The sequence below is a fragment of the Oncorhynchus keta genome, chromosome 25 (assembly GCF_023373465.1).
Source record: "Oncorhynchus keta strain PuntledgeMale-10-30-2019 chromosome 25, Oket_V2, whole genome shotgun sequence".
Lineage (NCBI taxonomy): Eukaryota > Metazoa > Chordata > Actinopteri > Salmoniformes > Salmonidae > Oncorhynchus > Oncorhynchus keta.
This window is the reverse complement of record NC_068445.1, coordinates 46,046,634-46,064,720: the sequence shown is the minus strand read 5'-3', so window position 1 is coordinate 46,064,720 and position 18,087 is coordinate 46,046,634. Positions and strand designations below refer to the sequence as shown.

The window sequence follows — 18,087 nt, the reverse complement described above, 5'->3', positions numbered from 1 at the left end:
GTCTCTCCAGACCTCGAGTGGCACGCAGCCTGTTTGAAGTGTGCAGAGTGTAATCAGTATCTGGACGAGTCTTGTACCTGCTTTGTCCGAGACGGGAAAACCTACTGTAAAAGGGACTATGTCAGGTAAGAGATGTTTGTTATGAAATGTAATAGCGTTGATAACCTTTGTTTCTCATTGATTGATTGGTTGACACATTCACGTATTAATTGCTATCATATAATTAACATGGTTATACAACGGACATCAACATTTATTTTTGCCGTGAATATCATATCTGATGGTCTGGACAATTCAATTTAAAAGTAATGTTTAGATATTATATCTAAAAATACAGTTCGATATTGTATTTTCAGTCAACACAGTGTTCATATCTATTCTTTTTTCTATGACCACCAAATCAGCATAATTGCAATTAAGCCGTTATTATCTCGTCAGTATAATAACAGGCTATGTATACTATTGTCGAAACCCACATCAGGACTCACACAGTTAAGGTGATTTGCGCTGTCATTTTACAACACGTTTACATATTCAGTACAAACTATTTTACAGAAACAAATGAGATCATGTACTGCGTTATTTCACTGTGTCGATGGCCATTCAAGTGAAGTCAAGCTGGATATTATATTTACACAGGCTTATAATTGAAATATTTGATTACCCCTCAAATTGGCCAAATATATTAGGCCTACATATAGACTACAATGTAATTAATACATTCGACTATGTGTAATGTTTTCGTCTATAGTAGTAGTAGTAATAATAATAATAATAATAATAATAATAATAATAATGTTACTATAAGTCATCTAAGGATATTTCCAGATATAATTGCACTTTTTCATGAAAGAATATGTGTTCCATTCTTCTCTGTTACCCCAGAACAGGTCTGTGCTTTGTCTTTACAATATGTTATACAGGTTCCAAGTTATATCATGTGATGTAAACACAACTCAATATTATTATTATTATTATTATTATTATATTAAGGCCTAACAATCTGCTTTAAAAAAAAAAAAAGATGCCCCTGTGCTTGTCCTGTTATGTGTGCTGCCCAGCCACAGTAACACAGCCTAACGGTGGGTCGTGGGCCTAGTGACGCCGTTAGCTAACTCTGACCGGTCATCCAATCCCTCTTTACCCTCTAGGTTATACGGGATAAAGTGCGCTAAATGCAACATCGGTTTCAGCAAGAATGACTTCGTGATGAGAGCGCGCTCCAAGGTGTACCATATCGAGTGTTTTCGGTGTGTGGCCTGCAGCCGACAGCTCATCCCGGGGGACGAGTTCGCTCTGAGGGAGGATGGCTTGTTCTGCCGGGCCGACCATGACGTCGTGGAGCGGGCCACAATGGGCGTCGGAGACCCCCTCAGCCCCCTCCACCCGGCCAGACCTTTACAAATGGCAGGTAGGTTAACACTTTATATCAATGGCAGTGCTGGTTCTTTCTGTGGGCTTGTTTAGCCGGTGTAGCTGTTGGCCATTCGGTTTGATGTTGTAGTCGTTGGAAACGTTTATTTTCTTTCATTCATGGTTGGGGCATTACTTGGATTCTTTGTGAAAGGTTATTAACGTTGAACACATAAAGACAACGACGAATGTATAGCGTCATAGACTGAAATGTTTCGATAGAACTAGGCTAAGCGTTTGTCATGTCCCCTAATACGACAGGCTACGTGCACGTGAACAAATACAAACACATAACCCAAACACGGGTTTTATTGGATAACGTTGTCATGATGTGCAGTTTGCCGTGTGTAGCCTACATCTCTACAGTACAGGCCGAAGTTTTTTTAAATATATATATATATATTTTTTATTTTATTTATTTATTTAAGGTTTAAGTTTCAATGTATATTTCAATATATATTTCTAACACTTACAGGAGTCAATTTAATATGATGTGTAAATATTGGGTGAAACATTTGTTTTACGTGTCATAGTTGTAAACAGATAATGTAGCCTATTATTTAATCTAGTTGGGATACTAGTCGTTTATGCGAACCACATTATCGGTTTGATAATGTCAACAGTGCAGTGATTAAATAATTTGCATAAATGCGTTTTTTTTTTTGTCAAGGTTCCCTCCGCAAAGAAGGATATCTGGGCAAAGTATGTTCATGGCTGAATGGAGGAACTATGAATTTAAATCCAGTGTTTTCAGCTCGTTAGATGTTTTGAAGCATCGCCAAAAAAGGACAATCCGCAGTCTATATTTGGGACCGGTCTTATACGTAATTGTTTGTACGGAAGTTTGAGGGGCCTATAGACTGGATAAATGCATTATGTTGCTTTTGGGGGAGTTTTGCAAGCCAGTTGGCCACGCATTCAGAATGGTCGAATATGCTATTTCCTCAGGTTAAATACCTATAGGCCTATGTGTAAGCGAACTCGCACTTAGTGCTGATGTTAAAATAGAGTACATAACCCAAGCTCGGCAGATAGCCACAAGCAATGCTTCGTTCATAATGATTCACCCAATCATAAAGTCTACACCAATGTAATCCGAAACATAGACTATTTGACAGTCCATTTCCGCTCATGGCCTGCGCCCTGGTCCAAGTTTTAAGACCGCAAATGTTCAACCCAATACAACTCATTTTAAACGATATGTTAAAACTGACATGAATTCACTTTCGCTTGAAAGTTATAACCATTCAACTTTAATAAAGTCATAGCGTTTTATAAATTATAACCAAGCTAATATCAAAGTGTATCAACATATAATAACACCCATAAGAAGGTGATGATGATGGAGGTTCGTTATGACGTCCAGTGGACTCTCGTTAACTAGGCCTATAGCTGTTATAAAACAAGGTATTTACTCTTTCTTTGTTGTTTATTTTTATTTTTTATTTTTATTTTTTGTGACATTATTCAAATTCTCAGTGGTTTCAGTTTAAAAAAAATATCTAGGTCTAATACAAGTTTGAACAATCTGAAATTGAAACAGAAGTGAATATTGATTAGTTAAGAATGAGATTGGTTGATAGTTGAGAGTCATAAAATATTTCTATAAGCCCCGGATAACAATAAGATGAATGGATACTCCATACTAAGCGCCACTACTGGGTCGTTTTGGGAAATCGTTTTAAGACTTATATGCTACGGTGGTTTATTGTGCTGGTGTAGTTTTCAAAGTGTATATTTTTGTATTCTCAACTTCTGCATCCAACACAATGTCTTTATATAGCCATGGTGTTTGAAGTGCCGATAGATCATGTTTTTCTTTGTCTGCACTCTTTCTCAACAGCAGACCCAATATCAGCCAGACAGCCCGCGCTCCGACCGCACGTCCACAAACAACCGGAGAAGACAACTCGCGTCCGGACCGTTCTTAACGAAAAACAGCTCCACACGTTGCGGACCTGCTACAACGCCAATCCTCGGCCCGACGCTCTGATGAAGGAGCAGCTAGTCGAGATGACCGGTCTCAGTCCCCGAGTCATCCGGGTCTGGTTCCAAAACAAGCGTTGCAAGGACAAGAAGAGGAGTATTCTGATGAAACAGTTACAGCAACAGCAGCCCAACGACAAAACGGTGAGGACCCTGTCTGATCTTTATTTAAATAAAGGATTCGAAACAGTGGTGCTCTTATCGGTCCAAACGCTGGTAGCTGTTGTAACTGTTTCATTAGAATACTCCTGTTCTTGTCTGGTCATTTTGATGTTATTAAAGAACTGGTGTGAAATAGAAACAGGTACATGGTCCTATACGTCTGCCTGTGGATGCGTAAGATATATATCCAGATACAGGCGTATACGTTCATACGCGTCGTACCCCCCTCACCCTCCACACACACACACACACACACACACACACACACACACACACACACACACACACACACACACACACACACACACACACACACACACACACACACACACACACACACACACACACACACACACACACACACACACAACTAATATCCAGCATGCCCATTCTCGCATGTTTATCATATTCTAAATTACCTAATGTTGTTTTTGTTGTTGTTGTTGGGTCAATGTTGACGTGCTAATTTTAAACTTTATATGACGATCAGTTTCTCTGGGACTATCTGCAGAATATCCAGGGAATGACGGGCACACCGATGGTGGCGGCCAGTCCGGAGAGACACGACGGTGGTTTACAGGCAAACCCAGTGGAGGTGCAGAGTTACCAGCCGCCTTGGAAGGTCCTCAGTGACTTCGCGCTACAGAGTGAGATCGACCAGCCCGCGTTTCAACAACTGGTGAGTTCAGATAGGAGAGAAGGTAGGCTGTACTAGAACACAACTGGTCATTTTAGATAGGAGAGAAGGTAGGCTGTACCAGAACACAACTGGTCATTTTAGATAGGAGAGAAGGTAGGCTGTACTAGAACACAACTGGTCATTTTAGATAGGAGAGAAGGTAGGCTGTACCAGAACACAACTGGTCATTTTAGATAGGAGAGAAGGTAGGCTGTACTAGAACACAACTGGTCATTTTAGATAGGAGAGAAGGTAGGCTGTACTAGAACACAACTGGTCATTTTAGATAGGAGAGAAGGTAGGCTGTACCAGAACACAACTGGTCATTTTAGATAGGAGAGAAGGTAGGCTGTACTAGAACACAACTGGTCATTTTAGATAGGAGAGAAGGTAGGCTGTACCAGAACACAACTGGTCATTTTAGATAGGAGAGAAGGTAGGCTGTACTAGAACACAACTGGTCATTTTAGATAGGAGAGAAGGTAGGCTGTACCAGAACACAACTGGTCATTTTAGATAGGAGAGAAGGTAGGCTGTACTAGAACACAACTGGTCATTTTAGATAGGAGAGAAGGTAGGCTGTACTAGAACACAACTGGTCATTTTAGATAGGAGAGAAGGTAGGCTGTACTAGAACACAACTGGTCATTTTAGATTTAGAACACAACTGGTCATTTTAGATAGGAGAGAAGGTAGGCTGTACTAGAACACAACTGGTCATTTTAGATAGGAGAGAAGGTAGGCTGTACTAGAACACAACTGGTCATTTTAGATAGGAGAGAAGGTAGGCTGTACTAGAACACAACTGGTCATTTTAGATAGGAGAGAGAAGGTAGGCTGTACTAGAACACAACTGGTCATTTTAGATAGGAGAGAAGGTAGAATGTACTAGAACACAACTGGTCATTTTAGATAGGAGAGAAGGTAGGCTGTACTAGAACACAACTGGTCATTTTAGATAGGAGAGAAGGTAGGCTGTACTAGAACACAACTGGTCATTTTAGATAGGAGAGAAGGTAGGCTGTACCAGAACACAACTGGTCATTTTAGATAGGAGAGAAGGTAGGCTGTACTAGAACACAACTGGTCATTTTAGATAGGAGAGAAGGTAGGCTGTACTAGAACACTAACCCGTCTGTCTGGGAGACAGTGTAAACGAAATCACAGGTAATGGTTAGGTTGTAATTTAGTTTTTCATGTTTCATGTTATGTTTGTTATTATTTGATATAATTAGGCTATTTATAAGTGTCGTATGGGGTAGAAATGCAACTGTCATATCAAGGGCTTACATTGTATATGACATTGTATTGCATTGTCTAAAGGGTGTTATTGAAATCATTTTTGAGCTTATATCTTGACGGACAGACACTTTACATTTAATTTTAATGTCTAAAATATATTATTGACATACTATATATTGACCTAATGTCTTGACATGTGAATAATGACAGTCAGCCTAACATTGTATTGTTTCTTTGTTCAGGTCAATTTCTCGGAGGGAGGCCCTGGTTCCAACTCGACAGGGAGCGAAGTCGCCTCGATGTCATCCCAACTTCCAGACACACCCAACAGCATGGTCTCGAGCCCTATAGAGGCGTAGGCCCTCGCGGACCGAGTGTAGACTACGTCAGACTATTGTCATATTTCTGACTGTTGATGTGAGTTGGACAAAGTGCCGGACTGACTGAAAACCCGAAAAAAACTTGACTCGGGGGTGGAAAGAAACAAAACATGTCACTCTCTTGTTGATTTAATTCGAACTGAGAGATAAAAAGAGAACCCCCCCACCTCCCTCTACTGCACGAAGCCTCTTTAACAACAACTACTGGTTGTAGTTTTACACTGTGAAGACAATCATGGGATTATTACCCGAGCTAGATCTGTCCAAGCGTCCGTCATTACGTCCGTCTGTCCACTCGCCGCAAAAACAACCCTGGAGAAGAGAAGGAGAGAGAGGACCATGGTGTAGACGAGAAGAAGAAGCGTGTTACAAGGAGCGGTGGAGAGCGCATCTGCCTGCATCATAACGTGTCTGCGACTCATGCGACTCATGCGTAACGAGATGTATAGATTTCACTACATCGTCCATGACTGGTGCTGCCCGTTGGAAATGCCTGTTTACAGTTTTGCCAAAAAAAGAATACAGAAAACCCCATACATACACTTCAACAACCCCCCCCCCCCCTGGACCCATGGACCTCTAGGAACAATCCAAACGTTATTATTGAAGATGAAATCTGAAACCTCGGCTACATTTGCGCATTGTTGTGCGCGATGTTTAAATATTCAAACAAATGACTGTCTGCCATTTCGGTTTCTATAAAATAGCTTGACTTGAGATCCGCCCGCTGTTATAACGACGTTTGGAGGGGATTGCAAATAATGCTTTTCCATCGTTTTGTTATTATCTCCTTGATAAAGCCCAAGTAAGGCCTACTAAAGCATTGCAACAAGGTATACCTCTATTATGCCACAAGCTTCGTGGGACTATTGTGTGTGAGTTTGTGTCCGTCCAATAATATTGTTTTCTTTCCCAAAGATGTGTATAGTATTAAGTTATAACGACCGTTAGCTCTGGAGAAAAAAAAAAACGTGTTTTTCTTCCGTTAATTCCTGTACAACAAAATTATGTTTTATTTATCGTCGAAAGACTTGCCACTTTTTTTTTGTGTAACCTTCTATACTGAAGTAAAAAAGAAAAAATATTGTACCGTGTTTTCTGAATTATCTATCCAAATTGTATGTGTCCTGTCCCTTTCTTAAATATTATTATGTAAATCGACATCACATGTAGAAATATATCTCCAGGATTATTTCACTAATAAACATGGACTTTAATGTAAACCATACGACGGCAGATATAGTCTGCGCCTCTTTTGGTCCTCGCCCTGCATTCATCCCATTATTTTACACCTCCTTTGGGCCTAGTGATTTCATATGGAACTCGATTAAAATTAAAATTGCACGTAGCTATCACTGTGATTAACAGAATATTCGGTTTAGATGGAATGTTTGAATTGCATAGGTATAAACATGGACATGTTCTGCCATTAGTAACAACGTCACATTCAATAAGAGGCAATGTGTTGGCGCTTTGCTTGGACGATGTAGGCTAAATTGCATTATAGGGAAGAAGAGATGCAAGTTATATGCTATCATAATTACTATTAGTGGAGCGGTGTCGGATATATCAGTCTGTACGTCTGTGTAGGCTCGCTCTGACATGACATTCCGAGAGCTTGGTCCTATCTGCAAATAGATTATTCTGAGACATTTGGCTTTAAAAGTTCCTCATTGGTTTGAACGGTGTCACCAATGTTTATTTTGTATTCTTAAGGACATGAATTGTGGGTATTTAGAGTACTATTTATGTAGAGAACATTTGAACAGAAACAAGGCTATGTCAACAACTACATTTGTACAAGAAAACAATATAGATAGAACTTTATAGTCCCAAGCTCTCGATATGCCATGCATAATTACGCATAACGGCCATCCTACCCACTCCATAACCTAATGCATTCACTCATCCACGTCGGTGTTTTAGAAGTCTGATTATAAACAAGTGGCTGTACAATGACGGACGCTATATGCATTTTAAAGCTATAATGAAGGCGTTTCGTGGATATAATTCTGACAATAAGCCCTGGTTGTTTAGCAGGCCTAGGCTACTCTGTCGGTATAAAGGTTTTTTTGTAAGGCTGACGGAGGAGAGACGAGCGCGCCTCTTTCCCCTCCGGTGACTGTAGTTAGCCTTTCATATTTGCAATCACCTTTTTGAGACGAGTATACATGTAACAGTAGAATAACTCAATCCATTAAATACGATTGAAGGGTGGACTGGTTTTGAGTAATACTCATTACAATGTATATCACTCAAAAACTTCCAACACAAATTCAACTTCACCTACAAAAGGTAATTTTATTCGAACACGGAACAACAGATCAGTGAGTAGCAAAGGACCCTTCGCCCTTCCAGGAGTAGACTATGAAGAATCACACAAAGCCTGAGGTCTAAACCAGAGATGTTCGGTATGTGTGTACAACTCTGTCAGTGTGAGTGTGTGTGTGTATGTATGTATGTGTGTGTGTGTGTATGTGTATGTATGTGTGTGTATGTGTGTATGTATATGTATGTGTATGTATGTATGTGTGTATGTGTGTGTGTGTATGTATGTGTGTGTATGTGTGTGTGTGTATGTATGTGTGTGTATGTGTGTATGTATGTATGTGTGTGTGTGTGTGTGTGTGTGTGTGTGTGTGTGTGTGTGTGTGTGTGTGTGTGTGTGTGTGTGTGTGTGTGTGTGTGTGTGTGTGTGTGTGTGTGTGTGTGTGAGAGAGAGTGTGTGTAAGTACTGTGTGTATGTGTGTGTATGTGTGTGTGTGTGTGTGTGTGTGTGTGTGTGTGTGTGTGTGTGTGTGTGTGTGTGTGTGTGTGTGTGTGTGTGAGAGAGAGAGAGAGAGAGTGTGTGTAAGTACTGTATGTATGTGTGTGTGTGTGTGTGTGTGTGTGTGTGTGTGTGTGTGTGTGTGTGTGTGTGTGTGTGTGTGTGTGTGTGTGTGTGTGTGTGTGTGTGTGTGTGTGTGTGTCTGTGTGTGTGTGTGTGTGTGTGGTGTGTGTGTGGTGGGGGTACAAAGCGTTATATCCAGCTAGCCCTATGATAAGCTACTGAAGCACAATGCCCTTGGGAGCAGGGAAACAAAAAAACAAGATATAGAGGGAAGAAGAGAAGTGCCATCATCATAAAGGGCACTCAAGACACTTTAAGTGTGTCTGCCTCCCTGCCTGCCTGCCTGCCTGCCTGCCTGACTGCCTGCCTGCCTGACTGCCTGCCTGCCTGCCTGCCTGCCTGCCTGCCTGCCTGCCTGCCTGCCTGCCTGCCTGCCTGCCGGCCTGTCTGCCTGCCTGCCTCCCTGTCTGCCTCCCTGCCTGCCTGCCTGCCTGCCTCCCTGCCTGCCTGCCTGCCTCCCTGTCTGCCTCCCTGCCTGCCTGCCTGCCTCCCTGCCTGCCTGCCTGCCTGCCTGCCTGCCTGCCTGCCTCCCTGTCTGCCTCCCTGCCTGCCTGCCTGCCTGCCTGCCTGCCTGCCTGCCTGCCTGCCTGCCTGCCTGCCTCCCTCCCTCCCTGCATGCCTGTCTGCCTGCCTGCCTCCCTGCCTGCCTACCTCCCTGCCTGCCTGCCTACCTCCCTGCCTGCCTACCTCCATGTCTCCCTGCCTGACTGGTTGCCTGCCTCCCTCCATGTCTCCCTGCCTGACTGGTTGCCTGCCTCCCTCCATGTCTCCCTGCCTGCCTCCCTCATCTCTCTGCCCGCCTCCTTCCTTGTCTCTCTGCCTTCCTCCTTGTCTTCCTGCCTACCTGACTACCTGCCTGCCTGCCTACCTTCCCCCCTCCATGTCTCCCTGCCTGCCTGCCGGGCTGCCACAAACCCTCAAAAGCCTCCTGGCTAATTCTCCCTGATCCTGACCCAGCATCCCCTGCCCTAGAACTAGAAGCCTAGACTGAAGGCTATGTCTTCAATGAAAATCTGTTCCCTAGGTAGTGCACAACCAGGGCTCTGGTCAAAAGTAGTGGACTACATAGTGAATAGGGTGCCATAAGGCCCTGGTCAAAAGTAGTGCACTACATAGGGAATAGGGTGCTATTTCAGATGCACCCTCAGTTAGAGACACCGTGAATAAGGGGAAATACAGGGAGGACAACAGATGGCACAATAAACTAGGATACAGCTGCTTATATACATTATTATAATGCCTTGTTTCTGTCTGTAGTGTGTCATTGTTTTGAGGTACCAAGATTCCAAATTCATTCCCACTGCAGGTTCACTCCGAAAGGTTTGCTGTATTGGATGTGTTTTGGAGACACCGACCCACTCCAGGTTGTTCCTCTATTGGACATCGCCTTTGGATTATGATACAAACCCACACCTGTATTGATCATCCTCTACAAGTCTTTACTACTATAGCCCATAGAAAGGAGTAAAGTGTTGAAATGGCTGTCCTCGCTCTAGGAGATATCCGAAAGCTCAGGAAATAGTCAAGTTTTTTTGAACACATGTTTAACCCCTTATTTTTGTTGTCACAAAACTACCTCCGTACGCCCATTAATTTGTATGGGTTACCATCACTGGAGCTCGGCCACCTCCCACCGCAGATGGGGGCTCTCCTGGTCTGACAAACACGGCTGTAGCTCGGCCACCTTCCACCGCAGATGGGGAAGGACACATAGCTGGATTTGGTATATTAATATCCAGCCTCTAGCTTAAATTGATCCATTTTGATTGGGATTTTTAAAATTATGTTACACGGGTGACTCGTAAGGAATTATTATAATCTAAATGACCCAGTCAGTAACATTCTAATCTAAATGACCCCGTCAGTAACATTCTAATCTAAATGACCCCGTCAGTAACATTCTAATCTAAATGACCCCGTCAGTAACATTCTACTCTAAATGACCCCGTCAGTAACATTCTACTCTAAATGACCCCGTCAGTAACATTCTAATCTAAATGACCCCGTCAGTAACATTCTAATCTAAATGACCCCGTCAGTAACATTCTAATCTAAATGACCCCGTCAGTAACATTCTAATCTAAATGACCCCGTCAGTATCATTCTAATCTAAATGACCCCGTCAGTAACATTCTAATCTAAATGACCCCGTCAGTAACATTCTAATCTAAATGACCCCGTCAGTAACATTCTAATCTAAATGACCCCGTCAGTAACATTCTAATCTAAATGACCCCGTCAGTAACATTCTAATCTAAATGACCCCGTCAGTAACATTCTAATCTAAATGACCCCGTCAGTAACATTCTAATCTAAATGACCCCGTCAGTAACATTCTAATCTAAATGACCCCGTCAGTAACATTCTAATCTAAATGACCCCGTCAGTAACATTCTAATCTAAATGACCCCGTCAGTAACATTCTAATCTAAATGACCCCGTCAGTAACATTCTAATCTAAATGACCCCGTCAGTAACATTCTAATCTAAATGACCCCGTCAGTAACATTCTAATCTAAATGACCCAGTCAGTAACATTCTAATCTAAATGACCCCGTCAGTATCATTCTAATCTAAATGACCCCGTCAGTAACATTCTAATCTAAATGACCCCGTCAGTATCATTCTAATCTAAATGACCCCGTCAGTAACATTCTAATCTAAATGACCCCGTCAGTAACATTCTAATCTAAATGACCCCGTCAGTAACATTCTAATCTAAATGACCCCGTCAGTAACATTCTAATCTAAATGACCCCGTCAGTAACATTCTAATCTAAATGACCCCGTCTAAAGTCAGTCATTCTAATCTAAATGACCCCGTCAGTAACATTCTAATCTAAATGACCCCGTCAGTAACATTCTAATCTAAATGACCCCGTCAGTAACATTCTAATCTAAATGACCCGTCAGTAACATTCTAATCTAAATGACCCCGTCAGTAACATTCTAATCTAAATGACCCCGTCAGTAACATTCTAATCTAAATGACCCCGTCAGTAACATTCTAATCTAAATGACCCCGTCAGTAACATTCTAATCTAAATGACCCCGTCAGTAACATTCTAATCTAAATGACCCCGTCAGTAACATTCTAATCTAAATGACCCCGTCAGTAACATTCTAATAAATCTGTGTAAAAGTTAAATGGAACTACTCACAATTTGCTGTGTAACTGTCTCATTATCTTTCTATACTGGTAAGAAATACATTTAGAACAGACACGGAAATACATTATGTACAGTTACATTCTCAGAGGGAGAGATTACTCAACACACAGAGTAGTTTCACAGGCGTCAGACCTCGTCTGAGTTCCATGACAATTCACACTCCAAGCTGTTTTTGAATCAGACATGACATTGGCTTGCCAGGTAGGCAGAATACAGAGTCCCTCCACCACCACCGCTACTACTTCAGCCAGATGCTTCACTTAAATTGCACCAGTTAGTACCACAGTGGAGATGGAGTACTTCCACTGCGTTTGGTGCTACTTGTGCTTTTTTAAAGCTTTTAATTTACTGTGCAGCAAGTCAGATGGTTAGCCTAAGACCTGGTGATGACTTATAAGGACACTTGTTAGCTTTTAGCAACAATGCCTCAACGGGATAAACCTGGAAAGCCACACATTATGGTGTTCCCGTGGTGGCGAGGTTGCCTTAGCGCCGTGTAGTGTATCTATGGGGTAGTATTATTAACATAAGAGACAGAGAATGAATGGATAGTGTTTTCGTCTCTTCTCACCATGTTTTCCCCTAGTGCGCCAGTTGAAGAACCCCACGCTCTGGTCTCCGGTTCTGGAGAGACAGTAGGACTGAGCTTTCATCTTCTATTCTTACCATGTTATCCCCTAGTGCGCCAGTTGAAGAACCCCACGCTCTGGTCTCCGGTTCTGGAGAGACAGTAGGACTGAGCTTTCATCTTCTATTCTTTGTTCGTTCATCCCGGGATTGCCTCTCTTAAAATCATACTTTATCATACTTTACTGTGGATTAAATTACCATGTAAATGTTTAGAGTAGACAAAATGGTTCCCTTTCAATACAAGTATTCATACCCTTACTGAATGCCACTGTAATAATTGATCGTGGATGAATCTGTGAAGAATCATTAATTATCATGAGTATATATATACATACAGAACGGTATACATTTCACTTGCCCTATATCTTTTTTTGAGAGAGAAGTTTATGAAATTCAATATTCTTATTAATATTCATTGATAAATTATTCATGACTCATGATAATTCATGATTCCTCACAAATACCCCCAATACCCCCAATATCCCCAACACACACAATACCCACAATACCCCCAATATTCACAATATTCACATACCCACGATACCCCCAATATCCCCAATCCTCATAATACCCACAATACTCACAATACCCACAATATCCCCAACACTCACAATATCCACAATATCCCCAACACCCACAATACCCACAATACCCACAATATCCCCAACACCCACAATACTCACAATACCCACAATACCCACAATATCCCCAACACACAATATCCACAATATCCCCAACACCCACAATACCCACAATACCCACAATACTCACATTACCCCCAATACCCACAATATCCCCAACACTCACAATACCCACAATACCCACAATACTCACAATACCCACAATACTCACAATACCCACAATATCCCCAACACCCACAATACTCACAATACCCACAATACCCACAATATCCCCAACACTCACAATATCCACAAGATCCAACACCCACAATACCCACAATACCCACAATATCCCCAACACCCACAATACTCACAATACCCACAATACTCACAATACCCACAATACCCACAATATCCCCAACACTCACAATACCCACAATACTCACAATACCCCCAACACCCACAATACCCACAATATCCCCAACACCCACAACACCCACAATACTCACAATACCCACAATACCCACAATACCCCCAATACCCACAATATCCGCAACACTCACAATACCCACAATACCCAGAATACCCACAATAATCCCAACACTCACAATACCCACAATATCCCAAATACCCACAATACCCACAATACCAACAATACCCACAATATTCACAATATCCACATACCTACAATGCCCATAATATTCACAATACCCACAATACCCACAATACCAACAATACCCACAATATTCACAATATTCACATACCTACAATGCCCACAATATTCACAATACTCACTATACCCACAATACCCACAATATCCCCAATATTCACAATATTCACATACCTACAATACCCACAATATTCACAATACCCACAATGCCCCCAATATCCCCAATACTCACAATACCCACAATACCCACAATATTCACAATACCCAAAATATTCACAATATTCACATACCTACAATACCCACAATATTCACAATACCTACAATACCCACAATACCCACAATACCCCCAATATTCACAATATTCACATACCCACAATATACACAATAACTACAATTTCCACAATACCCACAATATTCACAAAACTCACACTATTCACATCACCCACAATACCAACAATACCCACAATATTCACATTACCCACAATACCCACAATAGTCACAATACCCACAATAGTCACAATACCCATAATATTCACATGACCCACAATACCCACAATACCCACATTACCCACAATACCCACATTACCCACAATATTCACATTACCCACAATACCCACAATATTCACAATACCCACAATATTCACATTACCCACAATAGTCACAATACCCACAATATTTACATTACCCACAATACCCACAATACCCACGATACCCACATTACCCACATTACCCACAATACCCACAATAACTGGCTCATCAATCACACATTCAGTTGGGGGAAAAGAGCCCGCTCAGAGCCATGATATATCCCTCACCAGGAACCGTAGGACTCCGGTCAAATGTAGCGCTCTATATAGGGAATAGGGTTCCATTTCATGCACAGCCCTGGGTGATCAGCATCTCTCATATCAACTATTCTTCTGTGTAAAGGAGACTGATGGGGACTATTCTCATTTCTAAGGAGACTGATGGGGACTATTCTCCTGTCTAAGGAGACTGATGGGGACTATTCTCCTGTCTAAGGAGACTGATGGGGACTATTCTCCTTTCTAAGGAGACTGATGGGGACTATTCTACTGTCTTACCAGACTGATGGGGACTATTCTCCTGTCTAAGGAGACTGATGGGGACTATTCTCATTTCTAAGGAGACTGATAGGGACTATTCTCCTTTCAAAGGAGACTGATGGGGACTATTATCCTGTCTAAGGAGACTGATGGGGACTATTCTCCTGTCTAAGGAGACTGATGGGGACTATTCTCCTGTCTAAGGAGACTGATGGGGACTATTCTCCTGTCTAAGGAGACTGATGGGGACTATTCTCCTGTCTAAGGTGACTGAGATGGGAACTATTCTACTGTCTTACCAGACTGATGGGGACTATTCCCCTGTCTAAGGAGAACGTGATGATGAGTATCCTTCTGTCTAAGTGGACTGTGATGGAGACTATTCTTCTGTCTAAGGGAGACTGTGATGAGGACTGTGTAAAGAGGACTGTGATTGATGACTCTTCTCCTGTCTAAGGGGACTGTGATGAGGACTATTCTCCTATCTAAGGGGACTGTGTTGAGGACTATTCTCCTGTCTAAGGGGTCTGAGAGGGGAACTATTCTTCTGTCTAAGGGGTCTGAGAGGGGAACTATTCTCCTGTCTAAGGGGACTGAGATGGGAACTATTCTCCTGTCTAAGGGGACTGAGAGGGGAACTATTCTCCTGTCTAAGGGGACTGAGATGGGAACTATTCTCCTGTCTAAGGGGACTGAGAGGGGAACTATTCTCCTGTCTAAGGGGACTGAGATGGGAACTATTCTCCTGTCTAAGGGGACTGAGATGGGAACTATTCTTCTGTCTAAGGTAATTGTTGTGGGGAATAGTCTTCAGTGTATCGGGACTGTGATGGGGACTGTTCTCCTGTGTAAAGGGGACTTTGATGGGGAATAGTCTTCAGTTTAAAGGGACTGAAATGGAGACTTTTATTCTGTCTAAAGGACTGAAATGGGGACTATTCTCCAGTGTAAAGGGAGTGTGATGGAGACTATTCTCCAGTGTAAAGGGAGTGTGATGGAGACTATTCTCCAGTGTAAAGGGAGGGTGATGGAGACTATTCTCCAGTGTAAAGGGAGTGTGATGGAGACTATTCTCCAGTGTAAAGGGGAGTGTGATGGAGACTATTCTCCAGTGTAAAGGGAGTGTGATGGAGACTATTCTCCAGTGTAAAGGGGAGTGTGATGGAGACTATTCTCCAGTGTAAAGGGGAGTGTGATGGAGACTATTCTCCAGTGTAAAGGGAGTGTGATGGAGACTATTCTCCAGTGTAAAGGGGAGTGTGATGGAGACTATTCTCCAGTGTAAAGGGGAGTGTGATGGAGACTATTCTCCAGTGTAAAGGGAGTGTGATGGAGACTATTCTCCAGTGTAAAGGGGAGTGTGATGGAGACTATTCTCTAGTGTAAAGGGGAGTGTGATGGAGACTATTCTCCAGTGTAAAGGGGAGTGTGATGGAGACTATTCTCTAGTGTAAAGGGAGTGTGATGGAGACTATTCTCCAGTGTAAAGGGGAGTGTGATGGAGACTATTCTCCAGTGTAAAAGGAGTGTGATGGAGACTATTCTCCAGTGTAAAGGGAGTGTGATGGAGACTATTCTCCAGTGTAAAGGGAGTGTGATGGAGACTATTCTCCAGTGTAAAGGGAGTGTGATGGAGACTATTCTCCAGCGTAAAGGGAGTGTGATGGAGACTATTCTCTAGTGTAAAGGGGAGTGTGATGGAGACTATTCTCCAGTGTAAAGGGGAGTGTGATGGGGACTATTCTCCAGTGTAAAGGGGAGTGTGATGGAGACTATTCTCCAGTGTAAAGGGACTGTGATGGAGACTATTCTCCAGTGTAAAGGGGAGTGTGATGGGGACTATTCTCCAGTGTAAAGGGAGTGTGATGGAGACTATTCTCCAGTGTAAAGGGGAGTGTGATGGAGACTATTCTCCAGTGTAAAGGGAGTGTGATGGAGACTATTCTCCAGTGTAAAGGGAGTGTGATGGAGACTATTCTCCAGTGTAAAGGGGAGTGTGATGGAGACTATTCTCCAGTGTAAAGGGGAGTGTGATGGAGACTATTCTCCAGTGTAAAGGGAGTGTGATGGAGACTATTCTCCAGTGTAAAGGGGAGTGTGATGGGGACTATTCTCCAGTGTAAAGGGAGTGTGATGGAGACTATTCTCCAGTGTAAAGGGGAGTGTGATGGAGACTATTCTCCAGTGTAAAGGGGAGTGTGATGGAGACTATTCTCCAGCGTAAAGGGAGTGTGATGGAGACTATTCTCCAGTGTAAAGGGGAGTGTGATGGAGACTATTCTCCAGTGTAAAGGGAGTGTGATGGAGACTATTCTCCAGTGTAAAGGGAGTGTGATGGAGACTATTCTCCAGCGTAAAGGGAGTGTGATGGGGACTATTCTCCAGTGTAAAGGGGAGTGTGATGGAGACTATTCTCCAGTGTAAAGGGAGTGTGATGGAGACTATTCTCCAGTGTAAAGGGGAGTGTGATGGAGACTATTCTCCAGCGTAAAGGGAGTGTGATGGGGACTATTCTCCAGTGTAAAGGGGAGTGTGATGGAGACTATTCTCCAGTGTAAAGGGAGTGTGATGGAGACTATTCTCCAGTGTAAAGGGGAGTGTGATGGAGACTATTCTCCAGTGTAAAGGGAGTGTGATGGAGACTATTCTCCAGTGTAAAGGGGAGTGTGATGGAGACTATTCTCCAGTGTAAAGGGAGTGTGATGGAGACTATTCTCCAGTGTAAAGGGGAGTGTGATGGAGACTATTCTCCAGTGTAAAGGGAGTGTGATGGAGACTATTCTCCAGTGTAAAGGGAGTGTGATGGAGACTATTCTCCAGTGTAAAGGGGAGTGTGATGGAGACTATTCTCCAGTGTAAAGGGGAGTGTGATGGAGACTATTCTCCAGTGTAAAGGGGGAGTGTGATGGAGACTATTCTCCAGTGTAAAGGGAGTGTGATGGGGACTATTCTCCAGTGTAAAGGGAGTGTGATGGAGACTATTCTCCAGTGTAAAGGGACTGTGATGGAGACTATTCTCCAGTGTAAAGGGGAGTGTGATGGAGACTATCCAGTGTAAGGGGGAGTGTGATGGAGACTATTCTCCAGGAGAGTGTGATGGAGACTTCTCCAGTGTAAAGGGGAGTGTGATGGAGACTATTCTCCAGTGTAAAGGGAGTGTGATGGAGACTATTCTCCA

At 42.7% G+C, this 18,087-nt stretch overlaps 1 protein-coding gene across 2 annotated transcripts in view; it reads left to right on the top strand.

The window, feature by feature from the left end:
* The window catches only part of LOC118378650 (insulin gene enhancer protein isl-1), a 7,739-nt gene extending 783 nt beyond the window's left edge, over positions 1 to 6,956 (top strand). The window contains exons 2-6 of one of the 2 annotated variants that reach the window (XM_052479734.1): positions 1 to 125; positions 1,152 to 1,411; positions 3,260 to 3,543; positions 4,073 to 4,240; positions 5,725 to 6,956. The exon at positions 1 to 125 is cut by the window's left edge and continues 65 nt beyond it. In XM_052479734.1, the coding sequence (XP_052335694.1) occupies positions 1 to 125; positions 1,152 to 1,411; positions 3,260 to 3,543; positions 4,073 to 4,240; positions 5,725 to 5,841 (954 nt within the window). In that variant the 3' untranslated portion in view covers positions 5,842 to 6,956. Of the gene's footprint in view, positions 126 to 1,151; positions 1,412 to 3,256; positions 3,544 to 4,072; positions 4,241 to 5,724 lie in introns of both variants that reach the window. The other variant, XM_052479733.1, reaches the window with a different exon arrangement.
* Positions 6,957 to 18,087: the final 11,131 nt, after the last annotated feature.